The 19,999-nt window shown below is 38.8% G+C and overlaps 1 protein-coding gene across 1 annotated transcript in view; it reads left to right on the top strand.

Moving 5' to 3' along the window:
• The first annotated feature begins 18,643 nt into the window (after positions 1-18,643).
• Positions 18,644-19,999, top strand: part of LOC114148707 (multidrug resistance-associated protein 4-like) — a 48,870-nt gene continuing 47,514 nt past the window's right edge. The window contains 2 exon segments of the mRNA XM_028024151.1: positions 18,644-18,896; positions 19,648-19,758. Coding sequence (XP_027879952.1) covers positions 18,823-18,896; positions 19,648-19,758 — 185 coding nt within the window. The 5' untranslated portion in view covers positions 18,644-18,822.

Raw genomic sequence — 19,999 nt, 5'->3', positions numbered from 1 at the left:
AACACTAAAACTGTGAAGTAATTTTAGTTCAACCACATGTACTCCAATTTTTCTAGTACAATAAGCTCAGTTGATTATCAAAGTAGTTTAAAAAGTTTGTACCAAATGAAACCCAGCAGACTGTATGGAGTCATTGCTTACAGCATTCACTCCATCTGACCAGCAGGGGGCGAGAGCAAACGCTTGTGTTGAGTCGTTAACTTTACGGCAGTCCCTCAAACAGAGCATGCATGTAGCAACAGTGGAGAAGAAGAACTCCCCTCTACCAGGAAGAAACCTCCAGCAGAACCAGAACTGGGGTCAGTACCAGCAGCCATCTGCCATGACTGACTGGAGCTGAAAGAATACAGAGCAGAGACACAACAGGTCAACTGATCCAGGAGAACTTTCTATGTTTGTGGAAATGAAAAGGAGAGGAAGAAGGGTTAGAACACCAGACCAGGTGTTGACATGATGGCAGCATCATGTCAGCCAATGCTCTTGTCCAGGAACCAACCAGAGCTAATTAGAACACCAGACCAGGTGTAGCTCCTGTAGAAAGAAAAATAAATGAAAAAACAAAAACAGTTGAAATAAATAATGTAGTACAAACAGAAAATGACAAAGAGCACCATAAATACTGACAGATCACAATAAACTAGTCTAAGCCTTATAATAAATGCCATAACCATGGTAACGCTAAAATGATGCAAGAACACATTCTCAAAAAACAATAAACATTAATTCCAAAAACATTTAACACTGAAACTGGAAGACATTTTACATATGCAAAATAAATACAACATTAATTATGAAGTCTTTAAGCAAAATGTTCCATTAAAAAAAACAAATAAAAAGGAAAAAAAAACCAGCAAAACAATGGCTAGACGAGGCCAAAGTACCAAATCCTTCTCTGAACTGATCTGGAGAGAGGCCAGAAGGTGGCGCTCTGGTGTTTCTAACTAAACAGTCAGAAACTAAACTAAACTGACTAAACAGTCAGTTTAGTTAGAAACTAAGCTTTTTGTTTTCTCACTGATTTTTCTCTCCACAGAAGCCACACCTGGTCTGGTGTTGATTAGCTGTGGTTGCTTCCTGGAAAAGGGTATTGGCTGACATGATGCTGCCATCACCTAACTGTTCTCTCTCTCCTTTTCATTTCCATGAACATAGAAAGTTCTCCTGATCAGTTGACCTGTTGTTGTGTCTCTGCTCTGTCTTCTCTCAGCTTCAGTCGTTTGTGGCAGATGTCTGCTGGTACTGAGCCCAGTTCTGGTTCTGCTGGAGGTTTGCTCCTGGTAGAGGGAAGTTCTTCCTCTTTACTGTTGCAACATGAATGCCCTGTATGAGGGACTGCTGTAAAGTCAACAACACAACACAAGCAATTTGCTGCCGCCCCCTGCTGGTCAGGGGGAGTGAAAGCCATAAGTAATGACCATACAATTGGTTGGATTGTATTTGGTACAAACTTTTTAAACTACTTTATAATTAAGTGAACCTAGTGAATTGATAACTTGGATCAATAGTAATCTGACTAAATTGAAATTACTTTTTGTAAAATGCCTTGACAACACCATTGTTGTGAATTAACGTTATAATTATAAGCTTTGAACCTTTTGGTATCTACTTTTGGGTTTTTGAATATTTTGGTATCTACCTTTGGGTTTTTGAATGTTTTGGTATCTACTTTTGGGGTTTTGAACTTTCTTGTATTGGTTGTTGGGGTTTTGTTAGTTTTTTATATTGTTTATAGGTGGGGCTCGTTTGTTAGTTTGAAAGTTCAATTTTATATATTGCCAATTCACAACAAATGTCATCTCAAGGCAACCTACACTAAACACTAAAACTGTGAAGTAATTTTAGTTCAACCACATGTACTCCAATTTTTCTAGTACAATAAGCTCAGTTGATTATCAAAGTAGTTTAAAAAGTTTGTACCAAATGAAACCCAGCAGACTGTATGGAGTCATTGCTTACAGCATTCACTCCATCTGACCAGCAGGGGGCGAGAGCAAACGCTTGTGTTGAGTCGTTAACTTTACGGCAGTCCCTCAAACAGAGCATGCATGTAGCAACAGTGGAGAAGAAGAACTCCCCTCTACCAGGAAGAAACCTCCAGCAGAACCAGAACTGGGGTCAGTACCAGCAGCCATCTGCCATGACTGACTGGAGCTGAAAGAATACAGAGCAGAGACACAACAGGTCAACTGATCCAGGAGAACTTTCTATGTTTGTGGAAATGAAAAGGAGAGGAAGAAGGGTTAGAACACCAGACCAGGTGTTGACATGATGGCAGCATCATGTCAGCCAATGCTCTTGTCCAGGAACCAACCAGAGCTAATTAGAACACCAGACCAGGTGTAGCTCCTGTAGAAAGAAAAATAAATGAAAAAACAAAAACAGTTGAAATAAATAATGTAGTACAAACAGAAAATGACAAAGAGCACCATAAATACTGACAGATCACAATAAACTAGTCTAAGCCTTATAATAAATGCCATAACCATGGTAACGCTAAAATGATGCAAGAACACATTCTCAAAAAACAATAAACATTAATTCCAAAAACATTTAACACTGAAACTGGAAGACATTTTACATATGCAAAATAAATACAACATTAATTATGAAGTCTTTAAGCAAAATGTTCCATTAAAAAAACAAATAAAAAGGAAAAAAAACCAGCAAAACAATGGCTAGACGAGGCCAAAGTACCAAATCCTTCTCTGAACTGATCTGGAGAGAGGCCAGAAGGTGGCGCTCTGGTGTTTCTAACTAAACAGTCAGAAACTAAACTAAACTGACTAAACAGTCAGTTTAGTTAGAAACTAAGCTTTTTGTTTTCTCACTGATTTTTCTCTCCACAGAAGCCACACCTGGTCTGGTGTTGATTAGCTGTGGTTGCTTCCTGGAAAAGGGTATTGGCTGACATGATGCTGCCATCACCTAACTGTTCTCTCTCTCCTTTTCATTTCCATGAACATAGAAAGTTCTCCTGATCAGTTGACCTGTTGTTGTGTCTCTGCTCTGTCTTCTCTCAGCTTCAGTCGTTTGTGGCAGATGTCTGCTGGTACTGAGCCCAGTTCTGGTTCTGCTGGAGGTTTGCTCCTGGTAGAGGGAAGTTCTTCCTCTTTACTGTTGCAACATGAATGCCCTGTATGAGGGACTGCTGTAAAGTCAACAACACAACACAAGCAATTTGCTGCCGCCCCCTGCTGGTCAGGGGGAGTGAAAGCCATAAGTAATGACCATACAATTGGTTGGATTGTATTTGGTACAAACTTTTTAAACTACTTTATAATTAAGTGAACCTAGTGAATTGATAACTTGGATCAATAGTAATCTGACTAAATTGAAATTACTTTTTGTAAAATGCCTTGACAACACCATTGTTGTGAATTAACGTTATAATTATAAGCTTTGAACCTTTTGGTATCTACTTTTGGGTTTTTGAATATTTTGGTATCTACCTTTGGGTTTTTGAATGTTTTGGTATCTACTTTTGGGGTTTTGAACTTTCTTGTATTGGTTGTTGGGGTTTTGTTAGTTTTTTATATTGTTTATAGGTGGGGCTCGTTTGTTAGTTTGAAAGTTCAATTTTATATATTGCCAATTCACAACAAATGTCATCTCAAGGCAACCTACACTAAACACTAAAACTGTGAAGTAATTTTAGTTCAACCACATGTACTCCAATTTTTCTAGTACAATAAGCTCAGTTGATTATCAAAGTAGTTTAAAAAGTTTGTACCAAATGAAACCCAGCAGACTGTATGGAGTCATTGCTTACAGCATTCACTCCATCTGACCAGCAGGGGGCGAGAGCAAACGCTTGTGTTGAGTCGTTAACTTTACGGCAGTCCCTCAAACAGAGCATGCATGTAGCAACAGTGGAGAAGAAGAACTCCCCTCTACCAGGAAGAAACCTCCAGCAGAACCAGAACTGGGGTCAGTACCAGCAGCCATCTGCCATGACTGACTGGAGCTGAAAGAATACAGAGCAGAGACACAACAGGTCAACTGATCCAGGAGAACTTTCTATGTTTGTGGAAATGAAAAGGAGAGGAAGAAGGGTTAGAACACCAGACCAGGTGTTGACATGATGGCAGCATCATGTCAGCCAATGCTCTTGTCCAGGAACCAACCAGAGCTAATTAGAACACCAGACCAGGTGTAGCTCCTGTAGAAAGAAAAATAAATGAAAAAACAAAAACAGTTGAAATAAATAATGTAGTACAAACAGAAAATGACAAAGAGCACCATAAATACTGACAGATCACAATAAACTAGTCTAAGCCTTATAATAAATGCCATAACCATGGTAACGCTAAAATGATGCAAGAACACATTCTCAAAAAACAATAAACATTAATTCCAAAAACATTTAACACTGAAACTGGAAGACATTTTACATATGCAAAATAAATACAACATTAATTATGAAGTCTTTAAGCAAAATGTTCCATTAAAAAAACAAATAAAAAGGAAAAAAAAACCAGCAAAACAATGGCTAGACGAGGCCAAAGTACCAAATCCTTCTCTGAACTGATCTGGAGAGAGGCCAGAAGGTGGCGCTCTGGTGTTTCTAACTAAACAGTCAGAAACTAAACTAAACTGACTAAACAGTCAGTTTAGTTAGAAACTAAGCTTTTTGTTTTCTCACTGATTTTTCTCTCCACAGAAGCCACACCTGGTCTGGTGTTGATTAGCTGTGGTTGCTTCCTGGAAAAGGGTATTGGCTGACATGATGCTGCCATCACCTAACTGTTCTCTCTCTCCTTTTCATTTCCATGAACATAGAAAGTTCTCCTGATCAGTTGACCTGTTGTTGTGTCTCTGCTCTGTCTTCTCTCAGCTTCAGTCGTTTGTGGCAGATGTCTGCTGGTACTGAGCCCAGTTCTGGTTCTGCTGGAGGTTTGCTCCTGGTAGAGGGAAGTTCTTCCTCTTTACTGTTGCAACATGAATGCCCTGTATGAGGGACTGCTGTAAAGTCAACAACACAACACAAGCAATTTGCTGCCGCCCCCTGCTGGTCAGGGGGAGTGAAAGCCATAAGTAATGACCATACAATTGGTTGGATTGTATTTGGTACAAACTTTTTAAACTACTTTATAATTAAGTGAACCTAGTGAATTGATAACTTGGATCAATAGTAATCTGACTAAATTGAAATTACTTTTTGTAAAATGCCTTGACAACACCATTGTTGTGAATTAACGTTATAATTATAAGCTTTGAACCTTTTGGTATCTACTTTTGGGTTTTTGAATATTTTGGTATCTACCTTTGGGTTTTTGAATGTTTTGGTATCTACTTTTGGGGTTTTGAACTTTCTTGTATTGGTTGTTGGGGTTTTGTTAGTTTTTTATATTGTTTATAGGTGGGGCTCGTTTGTTAGTTTGAAAGTTCAATTTTATATATTGCCAATTCACAACAAATGTCATCTCAAGGCAACCTACACTAAACACTAAAACTGTGAAGTAATTTTAGTTCAACCACATGTACTCCAATTTTTCTAGTACAATAAGCTCAGTTGATTATCAAAGTAGTTTAAAAAGTTTGTACCAAATGAAACCCAGCAGACTGTATGGAGTCATTGCTTACAGCATTCACTCCATCTGACCAGCAGGGGGCGAGAGCAAACGCTTGTGTTGAGTCGTTAACTTTACGGCAGTCCCTCAAACAGAGCATGCATGTAGCAACAGTGGAGAAGAAGAACTCCCCTCTACCAGGAAGAAACCTCCAGCAGAACCAGAACTGGGGTCAGTACCAGCAGCCATCTGCCATGACTGACTGGAGCTGAAAGAATACAGAGCAGAGACACAACAGGTCAACTGATCCAGGAGAACTTTCTATGTTTGTGGAAATGAAAAGGAGAGGAAGAAGGGTTAGAACACCAGACCAGGTGTTGACATGATGGCAGCATCATGTCAGCCAATGCTCTTGTCCAGGAACCAACCAGAGCTAATTAGAACACCAGACCAGGTGTAGCTCCTGTAGAAAGAAAAATAAATGAAAAAACAAAAACAGTTGAAATAAATAATGTAGTACAAACAGAAAATGACAAAGAGCACCATAAATACTGACAGATCACAATAAACTAGTCTAAGCCTTATAATAAATGCCATAACCATGGTAACGCTAAAATGATGCAAGAACACATTCTCAAAAAACAATAAACATTAATTCCAAAAACATTTAACACTGAAACTGGAAGACATTTTACATATGCAAAATAAATACAACATTAATTATGAAGTCTTTAAGCAAAATGTTCCATTAAAAAAACAAATAAAAAGGAAAAAAAAACCAGCAAAACAATGGCTAGACGAGGCCAAAGTACCAAATCCTTCTCTGAACTGATCTGGAGAGAGGCCAGAAGGTGGCGCTCTGGTGTTTCTAACTAAACAGTCAGAAACTAAACTAAACTGACTAAACAGTCAGTTTAGTTAGAAACTAAGCTTTTTGTTTTCTCACTGATTTTTCTCTCCACAGAAGCCACACCTGGTCTGGTGTTGATTAGCTGTGGTTGCTTCCTGGAAAAGGGTATTGGCTGACATGATGCTGCCATCACCTAACTGTTCTCTCTCTCCTTTTCATTTCCATGAACATAGAAAGTTCTCCTGATCAGTTGACCTGTTGTTGTGTCTCTGCTCTGTCTTCTCTCAGCTTCAGTCGTTTGTGGCAGATGTCTGCTGGTACTGAGCCCAGTTCTGGTTCTGCTGGAGGTTTGCTCCTGGTAGAGGGAAGTTCTTCCTCTTTACTGTTGCAACATGAATGCCCTGTATGAGGGACTGCTGTAAAGTCAACAACACAACACAAGCAATTTGCTGCCGCCCCCTGCTGGTCAGGGGGAGTGAAAGCCATAAGTAATGACCATACAATTGGTTGGATTGTATTTGGTACAAACTTTTTAAACTACTTTATAATTAAGTGAACCTAGTGAATTGATAACTTGGATCAATAGTAATCTGACTAAATTGAAATTACTTTTTGTAAAATGCCTTGACAACACCATTGTTGTGAATTAACGTTATAATTATAAGCTTTGAACCTTTTGGTATCTACTTTTGGGTTTTTGAATATTTTGGTATCTACCTTTGGGTTTTTGAATGTTTTGGTATCTACTTTTGGGGTTTTGAACTTTCTTGTATTGGTTGTTGGGGTTTTGTTAGTTTTTTATATTGTTTATAGGTGGGGCTCGTTTGTTAGTTTGAAAGTTCAATTTTATATATTGCCAATTCACAACAAATGTCATCTCAAGGCAACCTACACTAAACACTAAAACTGTGAAGTAATTTTAGTTCAACCACATGTACTCCAATTTTTCTAGTACAATAAGCTCAGTTGATTATCAAAGTAGTTTAAAAAGTTTGTACCAAATGAAACCCAGCAGACTGTATGGAGTCATTGCTTACAGCATTCACTCCATCTGACCAGCAGGGGGCGAGAGCAAACGCTTGTGTTGAGTCGTTAACTTTACGGCAGTCCCTCAAACAGAGCATGCATGTAGCAACAGTGGAGAAGAAGAACTCCCCTCTACCAGGAAGAAACCTCCAGCAGAACCAGAACTGGGGTCAGTACCAGCAGCCATCTGCCATGACTGACTGGAGCTGAAAGAATACAGAGCAGAGACACAACAGGTCAACTGATCCAGGAGAACTTTCTATGTTTGTGGAAATGAAAAGGAGAGGAAGAAGGGTTAGAACACCAGACCAGGTGTTGACATGATGGCAGCATCATGTCAGCCAATGCTCTTGTCCAGGAACCAACCAGAGCTAATTAGAACACCAGACCAGGTGTAGCTCCTGTAGAAAGAAAAATAAATGAAAAAACAAAAACAGTTGAAATAAATAATGTAGTACAAACAGAAAATGACAAAGAGCACCATAAATACTGACAGATCACAATAAACTAGTCTAAGCCTTATAATAAATGCCATAACCATGGTAACGCTAAAATGATGCAAGAACACATTCTCAAAAAACAATAAACATTAATTCCAAAAACATTTAACACTGAAACTGGAAGACATTTTACATATGCAAAATAAATACAACATTAATTATGAAGTCTTTAAGCAAAATGTTCCATTAAAAAAACAAATAAAAAGGAAAAAAAAACCAGCAAAACAATGGCTAGACGAGGCCAAAGTACCAAATCCTTCTCTGAACTGATCTGGAGAGAGGCCAGAAGGTGGCGCTCTGGTGTTTCTAACTAAACAGTCAGAAACTAAACTAAACTGACTAAACAGTCAGTTTAGTTAGAAACTAAGCTTTTTGTTTTCTCACTGATTTTTCTCTCCACAGAAGCCACACCTGGTCTGGTGTTGATTAGCTGTGGTTGCTTCCTGGAAAAGGGTATTGGCTGACATGATGCTGCCATCACCTAACTGTTCTCTCTCTCCTTTTCATTTCCATGAACATAGAAAGTTCTCCTGATCAGTTGACCTGTTGTTGTGTCTCTGCTCTGTCTTCTCTCAGCTTCAGTCGTTTGTGGCAGATGTCTGCTGGTACTGAGCCCAGTTCTGGTTCTGCTGGAGGTTTGCTCCTGGTAGAGGGAAGTTCTTCCTCTTTACTGTTGCAACATGAATGCCCTGTATGAGGGACTGCTGTAAAGTCAACAACACAACACAAGCAATTTGCTGCCGCCCCCTGCTGGTCAGGGGGAGTGAAAGCCATAAGTAATGACCATACAATTGGTTGGATTGTATTTGGTACAAACTTTTTAAACTACTTTATAATTAAGTGAACCTAGTGAATTGATAACTTGGATCAATAGTAATCTGACTAAATTGAAATTACTTTTTGTAAAATGCCTTGACAACACCATTGTTGTGAATTAACGTTATAATTATAAGCTTTGAACCTTTTGGTATCTACTTTTGGGTTTTTGAATATTTTGGTATCTACCTTTGGGTTTTTGAATGTTTTGGTATCTACTTTTGGGGTTTTGAACTTTCTTGTATTGGTTGTTGGGGTTTTGTTAGTTTTTTATATTGTTTATAGGTGGGGCTCGTTTGTTAGTTTGAAAGTTCAATTTTATATATTGCCAATTCACAACAAATGTCATCTCAAGGCAACCTACACTAAACACTAAAACTGTGAAGTAATTTTAGTTCAACCACATGTACTCCAATTTTTCTAGTACAATAAGCTCAGTTGATTATCAAAGTAGTTTAAAAAGTTTGTACCAAATGAAACCCAGCAGACTGTATGGAGTCATTGCTTACAGCATTCACTCCATCTGACCAGCAGGGGGCGAGAGCAAACGCTTGTGTTGAGTCGTTAACTTTACGGCAGTCCCTCAAACAGAGCATGCATGTAGCAACAGTGGAGAAGAAGAACTCCCCTCTACCAGGAAGAAACCTCCAGCAGAACCAGAACTGGGGTCAGTACCAGCAGCCATCTGCCATGACTGACTGGAGCTGAAAGAATACAGAGCAGAGACACAACAGGTCAACTGATCCAGGAGAACTTTCTATGTTTGTGGAAATGAAAAGGAGAGGAAGAAGGGTTAGAACACCAGACCAGGTGTTGACATGATGGCAGCATCATGTCAGCCAATGCTCTTGTCCAGGAACCAACCAGAGCTAATTAGAACACCAGACCAGGTGTAGCTCCTGTAGAAAGAAAAATAAATGAAAAAACAAAAACAGTTGAAATAAATAATGTAGTACAAACAGAAAATGACAAAGAGCACCATAAATACTGACAGATCACAATAAACTAGTCTAAGCCTTATAATAAATGCCATAACCATGGTAACGCTAAAATGATGCAAGAACACATTCTCAAAAAACAATAAACATTAATTCCAAAAACATTTAACACTGAAACTGGAAGACATTTTACATATGCAAAATAAATACAACATTAATTATGAAGTCTTTAAGCAAAATGTTCCATTAAAAAAACAAATAAAAAGGAAAAAAAACCAGCAAAACAATGGCTAGACGAGGCCAAAGTACCAAATCCTTCTCTGAACTGATCTGGAGAGAGGCCAGAAGGTGGCGCTCTGGTGTTTCTAACTAAACAGTCAGAAACTAAACTAAACTGACTAAACAGTCAGTTTAGTTAGAAACTAAGCTTTTTGTTTTCTCACTGATTTTTCTCTCCACAGAAGCCACACCTGGTCTGGTGTTGATTAGCTGTGGTTGCTTCCTGGAAAAGGGTATTGGCTGACATGATGCTGCCATCACCTAACTGTTCTCTCTCTCCTTTTCATTTCCATGAACATAGAAAGTTCTCCTGATCAGTTGACCTGTTGTTGTGTCTCTGCTCTGTCTTCTCTCAGCTTCAGTCGTTTGTGGCAGATGTCTGCTGGTACTGAGCCCAGTTCTGGTTCTGCTGGAGGTTTGCTCCTGGTAGAGGGAAGTTCTTCCTCTTTACTGTTGCAACATGAATGCCCTGTATGAGGGACTGCTGTAAAGTCAACAACACAACACAAGCAATTTGCTGCCGCCCCCTGCTGGTCAGGGGGAGTGAAAGCCATAAGTAATGACCATACAATTGGTTGGATTGTATTTGGTACAAACTTTTTAAACTACTTTATAATTAAGTGAACCTAGTGAATTGATAACTTGGATCAATAGTAATCTGACTAAATTGAAATTACTTTTTGTAAAATGCCTTGACAACACCATTGTTGTGAATTAACGTTATAATTATAAGCTTTGAACCTTTTGGTATCTACTTTTGGGTTTTTGAATATTTTGGTATCTACCTTTGGGTTTTTGAATGTTTTGGTATCTACTTTTGGGGTTTTGAACTTTCTTGTATTGGTTGTTGGGGTTTTGTTAGTTTTTTATATTGTTTATAGGTGGGGCTCGTTTGTTAGTTTGAAAGTTCAATTTTATATATTGCCAATTCACAACAAATGTCATCTCAAGGCAACCTACACTAAACACTAAAACTGTGAAGTAATTTTAGTTCAACCACATGTACTCCAATTTTTCTAGTACAATAAGCTCAGTTGATTATCAAAGTAGTTTAAAAAGTTTGTACCAAATGAAACCCAGCAGACTGTATGGAGTCATTGCTTACAGCATTCACTCCATCTGACCAGCAGGGGGCGAGAGCAAACGCTTGTGTTGAGTCGTTAACTTTACGGCAGTCCCTCAAACAGAGCATGCATGTAGCAACAGTGGAGAAGAAGAACTCCCCTCTACCAGGAAGAAACCTCCAGCAGAACCAGAACTGGGGTCAGTACCAGCAGCCATCTGCCATGACTGACTGGAGCTGAAAGAATACAGAGCAGAGACACAACAGGTCAACTGATCCAGGAGAACTTTCTATGTTTGTGGAAATGAAAAGGAGAGGAAGAAGGGTTAGAACACCAGACCAGGTGTTGACATGATGGCAGCATCATGTCAGCCAATGCTCTTGTCCAGGAACCAACCAGAGCTAATTAGAACACCAGACCAGGTGTAGCTCCTGTAGAAAGAAAAATAAATGAAAAAACAAAAACAGTTGAAATAAATAATGTAGTACAAACAGAAAATGACAAAGAGCACCATAAATACTGACAGATCACAATAAACTAGTCTAAGCCTTATAATAAATGCCATAACCATGGTAACGCTAAAATGATGCAAGAACACATTCTCAAAAAACAATAAACATTAATTCCAAAAACATTTAACACTGAAACTGGAAGACATTTTACATATGCAAAATAAATACAACATTAATTATGAAGTCTTTAAGCAAAATGTTCCATTAAAAAAACAAATAAAAAGGAAAAAAAACCAGCAAAACAATGGCTAGACGAGGCCAAAGTACCAAATCCTTCTCTGAACTGATCTGGAGAGAGGCCAGAAGGTGGCGCTCTGGTGTTTCTAACTAAACAGTCAGAAACTAAACTAAACTGACTAAACAGTCAGTTTAGTTAGAAACTAAGCTTTTTGTTTTCTCACTGATTTTTCTCTCCACAGAAGCCACACCTGGTCTGGTGTTGATTAGCTGTGGTTGCTTCCTGGAAAAGGGTATTGGCTGACATGATGCTGCCATCACCTAACTGTTCTCTCTCTCCTTTTCATTTCCATGAACATAGAAAGTTCTCCTGATCAGTTGACCTGTTGTTGTGTCTCTGCTCTGTCTTCTCTCAGCTTCAGTCGTTTGTGGCAGATGTCTGCTGGTACTGAGCCCAGTTCTGGTTCTGCTGGAGGTTTGCTCCTGGTAGAGGGAAGTTCTTCCTCTTTACTGTTGCAACATGAATGCCCTGTATGAGGGACTGCTGTAAAGTCAACAACACAACACAAGCAATTTGCTGCCGCCCCCTGCTGGTCAGGGGGAGTGAAAGCCATAAGTAATGACCATACAATTGGTTGGATTGTATTTGGTACAAACTTTTTAAACTACTTTATAATTAAGTGAACCTAGTGAATTGATAACTTGGATCAATAGTAATCTGACTAAATTGAAATTACTTTTTGTAAAATGCCTTGACAACACCATTGTTGTGAATTAACGTTATAATTATAAGCTTTGAACCTTTTGGTATCTACTTTTGGGTTTTTGAATATTTTGGTATCTACCTTTGGGTTTTTGAATGTTTTGGTATCTACTTTTGGGGTTTTGAACTTTCTTGTATTGGTTGTTGGGGTTTTGTTAGTTTTTTATATTGTTTATAGGTGGGGCTCGTTTGTTAGTTTGAAAGTTCAATTTTATATATTGCCAATTCACAACAAATGTCATCTCAAGGCAACCTACACTAAACACTAAAACTGTGAAGTAATTTTAGTTCAACCACATGTACTCCAATTTTTCTAGTACAATAAGCTCAGTTGATTATCAAAGTAGTTTAAAAAGTTTGTACCAAATGAAACCCAGCAGACTGTATGGAGTCATTGCTTACAGCATTCACTCCATCTGACCAGCAGGGGGCGAGAGCAAACGCTTGTGTTGAGTCGTTAACTTTACGGCAGTCCCTCAAACAGAGCATGCATGTAGCAACAGTGGAGAAGAAGAACTCCCCTCTACCAGGAAGAAACCTCCAGCAGAACCAGAACTGGGGTCAGTACCAGCAGCCATCTGCCATGACTGACTGGAGCTGAAAGAATACAGAGCAGAGACACAACAGGTCAACTGATCCAGGAGAACTTTCTATGTTTGTGGAAATGAAAAGGAGAGGAAGAAGGGTTAGAACACCAGACCAGGTGTTGACATGATGGCAGCATCATGTCAGCCAATGCTCTTGTCCAGGAACCAACCAGAGCTAATTAGAACACCAGACCAGGTGTAGCTCCTGTAGAAAGAAAAATAAATGAAAAAACAAAAACAGTTGAAATAAATAATGTAGTACAAACAGAAAATGACAAAGAGCACCATAAATACTGACAGATCACAATAAACTAGTCTAAGCCTTATAATAAATGCCATAACCATGGTAACGCTAAAATGATGCAAGAACACATTCTCAAAAAACAATAAACATTAATTCCAAAAACATTTAACACTGAAACTGGAAGACATTTTACATATGCAAAATAAATACAACATTAATTATGAAGTCTTTAAGCAAAATGTTCCATTAAAAAAACAAATAAAAAGGAAAAAAAACCAGCAAAACAATGGCTAGACGAGGCCAAAGTACCAAATCCTTCTCTGAACTGATCTGGAGAGAGGCCAGAAGGTGGCGCTCTGGTGTTTCTAACTAAACAGTCAGAAACTAAACTAAACTGACTAAACAGTCAGTTTAGTTAGAAACTAAGCTTTTTGTTTTCTCACTGATTTTTCTCTCCACAGAAGCCACACCTGGTCTGGTGTTGATTAGCTGTGGTTGCTTCCTGGAAAAGGGTATTGGCTGACATGATGCTGCCATCACCTAACTGTTCTCTCTCTCCTTTTCATTTCCATGAACATAGAAAGTTCTCCTGATCAGTTGACCTGTTGTTGTGTCTCTGCTCTGTCTTCTCTCAGCTTCAGTCGTTTGTGGCAGATGTCTGCTGGTACTGAGCCCAGTTCTGGTTCTGCTGGAGGTTTGCTCCTGGTAGAGGGAAGTTCTTCCTCTTTACTGTTGCAACATGAATGCCCTGTATGAGGGACTGCTGTAAAGTCAACAACACAACACAAGCAATTTGCTGCCGCCCCCTGCTGGTCAGGGGGAGTGAAAGCCATAAGTAATGACCATACAATTGGTTGGATTGTATTTGGTACAAACTTTTTAAACTACTTTATAATTAAGTGAACCTAGTGAATTGATAACTTGGATCAATAGTAATCTGACTAAATTGAAATTACTTTTTGTAAAATGCCTTGACAACACCATTGTTGTGAATTAACATTATAATTATAAGCTTTGAACCTTTTGGTATCTACTTTTGGGTTTTTGAATATTTTGGTATCTACCTTTGGGTTTTTGAATGTTTTGGTATCTACTTTTGGGGTTTTGAACTTTCTTGTATTGGTTGTTGGGGTTTTGTTAGTTTTTTATATTGTTTATAGGTGGGGCTCGTTTGTTAGTTTGAAAGTTCAATTTTATATATTGCCAATTCACAACAAATGTCATCTCAAGGCAACCTACACTAAACACTAAAACTGTGAAGTAATTTTAGTTCAACCACATGTACTCCAATTTTTCTAGTACAATAAGCTCAGTTGATTATCAAAGTAGTTTAAAAAGTTTGTACCAAATGAAACCCAGCAGACTGTATGGAGTCATTGCTTACAGCATTCACTCCATCTGACCAGCAGGGGGCGAGAGCAAACGCTTGTGTTGAGTCGTTAACTTTACGGCAGTCCCTCAAACAGAGCATGCATGTAGCAACAGTGGAGAAGAAGAACTCCCCTCTACCAGGAAGAAACCTCCAGCAGAACCAGAACTGGGGTCAGTACCAGCAGCCATCTGCCATGACTGACTGGAGCTGAAAGAATACAGAGCAGAGACACAACAGGTCAACTGATCCAGGAGAACTTTCTATGTTTGTGGAAATGAAAAGGAGAGGAAGAAGGGTTAGAACACCAGACCAGGTGTTGACATGATGGCAGCATCATGTCAGCCAATGCTCTTGTCCAGGAACCAACCAGAGCTAATTAGAACACCAGACCAGGTGTAGCTCCTGTAGAAAGAAAAATAAATGAAAAAACAAAAACAGTTGAAATAAATAATGTAGTACAAACAGAAAATGACAAAGAGCACCATAAATACTGACAGATCACAATAAACTAGTCTAAGCCTTATAATAAATGCCATAACCATGGTAACGCTAAAATGATGCAAGAACACATTCTCAAAAAACAATAAACATTAATTCCAAAAACATTTAACACTGAAACTGGAAGACATTTTACATATGCAAAATAAATACAACATTAATTATGAAGTCTTTAAGCAAAATGTTCCATTAAAAAAACAAATAAAAAGGAAAAAAAACCAGCAAAACAATGGCTAGACGAGGCCAAAGTACCAAATCCTTCTCTGAACTGATCTGGAGAGAGGCCAGAAGGTGGCGCTCTGGTGTTTCTAACTAAACAGTCAGAAACTAAACTAAACTGACTAAACAGTCAGTTTAGTTAGAAACTAAGCTTTTTGTTTTCTCACTGATTTTTCTCTCCACAGAAGCCACACCTGGTCTGGTGTTGATTAGCTGTGGTTGTAAAAAAGTAAAGTAAGCCTAAGCAAAGCCTCCTGCTGAGGATGCAAGTTGTGGCTGTGGAGAGGAAAAGCTCCCCTTTAACAGGAAGATTTTCCAAAAAGAACTTCCCTTTAACAGGAAGACTTTCCAAAATGAGGCTAACACTGCACCAATTATGTTAATTGGTTGACAGGTAAGTAAGCTAAATCAATGCCTCATATTTAAGATGCATGTTGTGACAGTGGAGAGGGTAAACTTCCCTTTAACAGGAAGAATCCTCCAGCAGAACCAGGAGTTGGCTCTGTATGAAAGGCCATCTGTCACTACCCTCGGGGGATTTGAAAGGACAGAATAAAGAGAGAGACAGAAAAAGAAAATGAGCTGCTCCAGGAGTGTTTCTATAGGAGAAAAGAATGTGAGTTGTAGTAAAGCTCCTTTGGTGGCTTTATCTATGAGGAAAAAAAAAGTTATGTACAACAAAAGGTCCACCGGTTGCTTAGTCTAGGAGAGAAAATGGGTTTAAACAAACTAAAACACTGAAGGACAGGTCCCACTCGATCTTCTCCAGAAGGAAAACATGGAGTTCAGCTGAAAAACTGCAAATAAGAGATGGTGGATTACAGTGTGAACATTACCTCTGGGACCTCCGGCCTGCAGCTCCAGAAAATCTCTCCATTGTCCGTCGTCATCCAGAAGAAATAAAAGTGAAGAAATGACGAGGCCACGCGTTGTTTGGGCGCAAAACGTAATCCGTTTTCCGGTTTAAATTGAACGTAAATTAAATTTGCTTTGAGTTATTGAATTATTAAAGTATGAACCCTAAATTTCAAACTGAAATATTAAATAGGTACAAAAAAAAAGTATGTATGTTGAAGACCTCATTCACCCAAAAACATATTTGATATTCTTTGGAAAGATAAATAACCTAATGCAGCTATACCAATGTCAACATAGCCACATTATATTAGTACTAATAAGTAGGATTATCAAGGATTGTTATTGTGATATTTACAAATCCTAAGCTGAATCACTTCCTACAGCCTCTAAACTGTATTTGCCAAATCTTTGGCAGACTTTTTTTTCACATCACAGCTGACTTTGAGCCAGGAACTTCAGATTCTAGTTGCACCTAAACCTTCACAGGTCACAAGACCCCAGCAACTGCTTCAAATACTAAAAATTCAAAGACAGAAGGATTTACAACAGCAGAATCCTTATCAGCTCATTGACTCTCAGCAGAGAATCAAACCAAAACCAGCACACCAAGAGGCCTAGCGTTGGCCTTCAGCAAACAACGTTAGCATCAGCAGCGTAGCATAGCAAAACCCGCAACAGCTCCTACCCTGAGATGTCTTCTGGACCCGCCATTGGAACAGTTCTTTGAATTAACCAACCTTTGATGAGTCGGGCGGATCCGCCAGGCACCTTGTAGCGATTCCTCAGCTTGACAGAAGCGATCCTCAACTTCATTGAAGGGAATCCTCAACTTGATTGTAGTATATCCATAATCGATCAACTGCTAGCCATCCTCAGCTTGAATGTAGTACAGCCATAATCGATCAGCTGCTAGCTCCAGATGCCATTATATCTCCTCAGATGTTTCAGGGACGCCAGCAACCAAACAAACCGCCGCTGAGACGCCATGGTCGGGTATCTCCTTTTGTGCTGCTCTGTTTAGACACAAAAAATTGCTTCACTAATGTCATCGGTGGAAAAAAACAAACAAACAACTTAGAATAAGGTTTCCGAAAAATAACTTACCGAATAACCAAGGCAGCGATTTCAAACACAACGCTACCGCGGCCTACTTGCCATCACTGCGGCCTACTGCTAGGTCAAGTACAAGGCCTCAAACTAGGCCTTGATAAACAGACACGATTTCAGTCGGATCCACAAAAGTTTCTGTCATAAGGCTGGGCGTCCACTCGGATTTCGCGTCTTGGGAGATGAGAAAGTATAATTTTTAATCCAGGTCCCAAAGTTCATGAATATCAAGACCGAGAGTTGTGTGTCTCTGTGCGGCCAGGTGAAAGCCGCGTCTTTTTAAAAACGCTCACGGAGAAGCTGCGTCATATTTTTATCCAGCACTGCGCATGAGCGTCACGCTCATAAATAACAAAAATAGTATGGCAGGCCATTTTAACATATATTTGGTTTCACCGCCCTTACATTGCAGATATCTCAAATTGTTTTCTGACTAGACGTTTTAGTAATTTAAGATATCTCTACTTGTATTTTGACTAGACAAAATACCTATTTGAGATATCTCTAATTACAAAAACTAAACTAAATTCTCCAAATGAATTAGAGATATCTTGAATTACACACCTTTACTAAAATTTAAGGTTCTAAATTCAAAAACGCCTATGGAGCCAAAAGAGCTGGTTCACTAAAAAGAGACAGAATTCCCACGCTGCCGTGAGTCCCTGTCACTTCCCCGAGCTCAGGCAGGTGGCCTGAGCTCGGGGAACCTGATTCACACAGTAACCTGATTCAGAAAACCTCATCTGCACACAGAGATCCCACCTTCAGGAATAAAAATGTAAACTGGTCTTAGAATTTTCAATTCCCAGACGAAACATTGGCTAAAACAAAAACAAATACGTGAAGATTGATTTATACAGACTTACATTCTTATGGAGAATTAACTTTCTCTGATATACATTCTGATATACATTTCTATGTTTTTCTTGCAGAAATTCAAGGTAGGTGTCTGTGTATATGACAGGAATTTTTAACTTTTGATATTACTGTCTTTAAATAACGGTACAGCCAAGGAATGAATTTTGTGCATAGGTTAGAAAACCTATGCACAAAACATGTTGTTGTTTTTTTTTGCTACATGTTTTTTCCCACATGTAGCATTGTTTAATGTGCTGTCCTTGATTAAATAAATTTGAACTGAACTGAACCCCATTCTGTGTCCACAATGGAAATGAATCACGCATGCGCTAAACTGCTTCTCGTCAGATTTTCCTACCATAGCACGGATAGACAGCTATCAGTCGGTGCTATGTGACGTAGCATCGATGTACGCATGCGCATTACCGTAAGGTAGGACAGATGAATGGGTAGCACAGATAGTTAGAGCACCTGGACACCGGCTGCCAATCTCCTGCAGTAATCCTGCCCTGAATGTCACAAGGGCCGATTCTGACACACAGAAGAGTTCATAACAGGTGCTCTCGCTGTGTTTCCCCTTCTATATCTCTCTGGGACATAGCCTACAGAAGCAGCTTGCTGGGTTTGCTTTGAGTGTTGGGGCAATGGAAACTCTGAATAAGGAGAAGGAGGATAATCCGTCAGCCACAGCTAATCTTCTCTCCAAGATTTTCTTCTGGTAAGAAAAACTGCCCTTTCCCACTGACAGTGTGGCGTGACCTGAGCTGAACAGAGGGCTTTGCAGAGTGCATGGGCAGTGGACAGTGAAGAGAGCCTTTCCTGGATGTGATAACAGGTTGCTGCAGAGCATCATATTAGGGAGAAAGTTCTGCTTTTGAGCATTAAAACAATATTCCACTTTAATTTTAGGACAAAAACAAGCTTGAGAAAGGAGTTTATGTACAAAGTTAACATAAGCCCTTCATTGGGCTAACTTTATTTGTGTTGTCAACATCGTTTTATGTATAGATGTCCTTTTATTAAGGATTTTTATATTTCCATTTGCAATAACAATAATTATAAATTGCATTAAATTATCTGCTTTAACATTCTTGTACAACACTCATATCAGCTGTTATTGTTGAAATATTGGTATTGTCAATTGTCTTCAAGCATACAATTGAAAAAAACAATTTTTTTCCCCCAAATGGTATCTTCTTTAAATGACTTTTTCATACTGCTGAAATCAAATATTTACATGCACAGTATAAACATGCACATTTTTTCTCACTGACTGACATCAACACAAACTAAACTTTTTCTGTTTAGGAATTTTGGCCCATTCCCTTTGACAAAACTGCTGTCTTTCTCACACATTTCTGACTAACTGGGGTCACATATGTTTGAGGAACTTTTTTTGTCTGATTGTTAGTTTCTTTTACTTATTGTTGTAAAAATAATTAACACGCGGCCATATTTTTTATTCTTAGCTGGCTGAACCCCTTATTCAGAGTTGGGTACAAGAGAAGACTGGAAGAGGATGACATGTACAGAGTTCTTCCAGAGGACGCATCTCAGCGACTTGGAGAGGAACTACAGCGGTAACACACTAACTTATATTTGTTAGTGTAAAAGCATCTGTAGTTAGATGCAGATATGGTAGTCAATAATCTTAAGGTTATTGAACTAAAAGAGTCAATACAACTTATTAAAGACATCTCTAAAGGTAAAATGTATATAAAAGTATTTTATTTAAATTATGGTTTGAGCAGTTTTAGATTGAGTTGAATTTGGATTCTATAGTAATTTGAATTTGAAAGAAATTTAGTGGGGGGTGTTTTT

The sequence above is a fragment of the Xiphophorus couchianus genome, chromosome 7, assembly GCF_001444195.1.
Source record: "Xiphophorus couchianus chromosome 7, X_couchianus-1.0, whole genome shotgun sequence".
In the NCBI taxonomy this organism is placed as follows: domain Eukaryota; kingdom Metazoa; phylum Chordata; class Actinopteri; order Cyprinodontiformes; family Poeciliidae; genus Xiphophorus; species Xiphophorus couchianus.
Note: the sequence above shows the minus strand (reverse complement) of the source record. Positions and strands in the feature narration are given on the sequence as shown.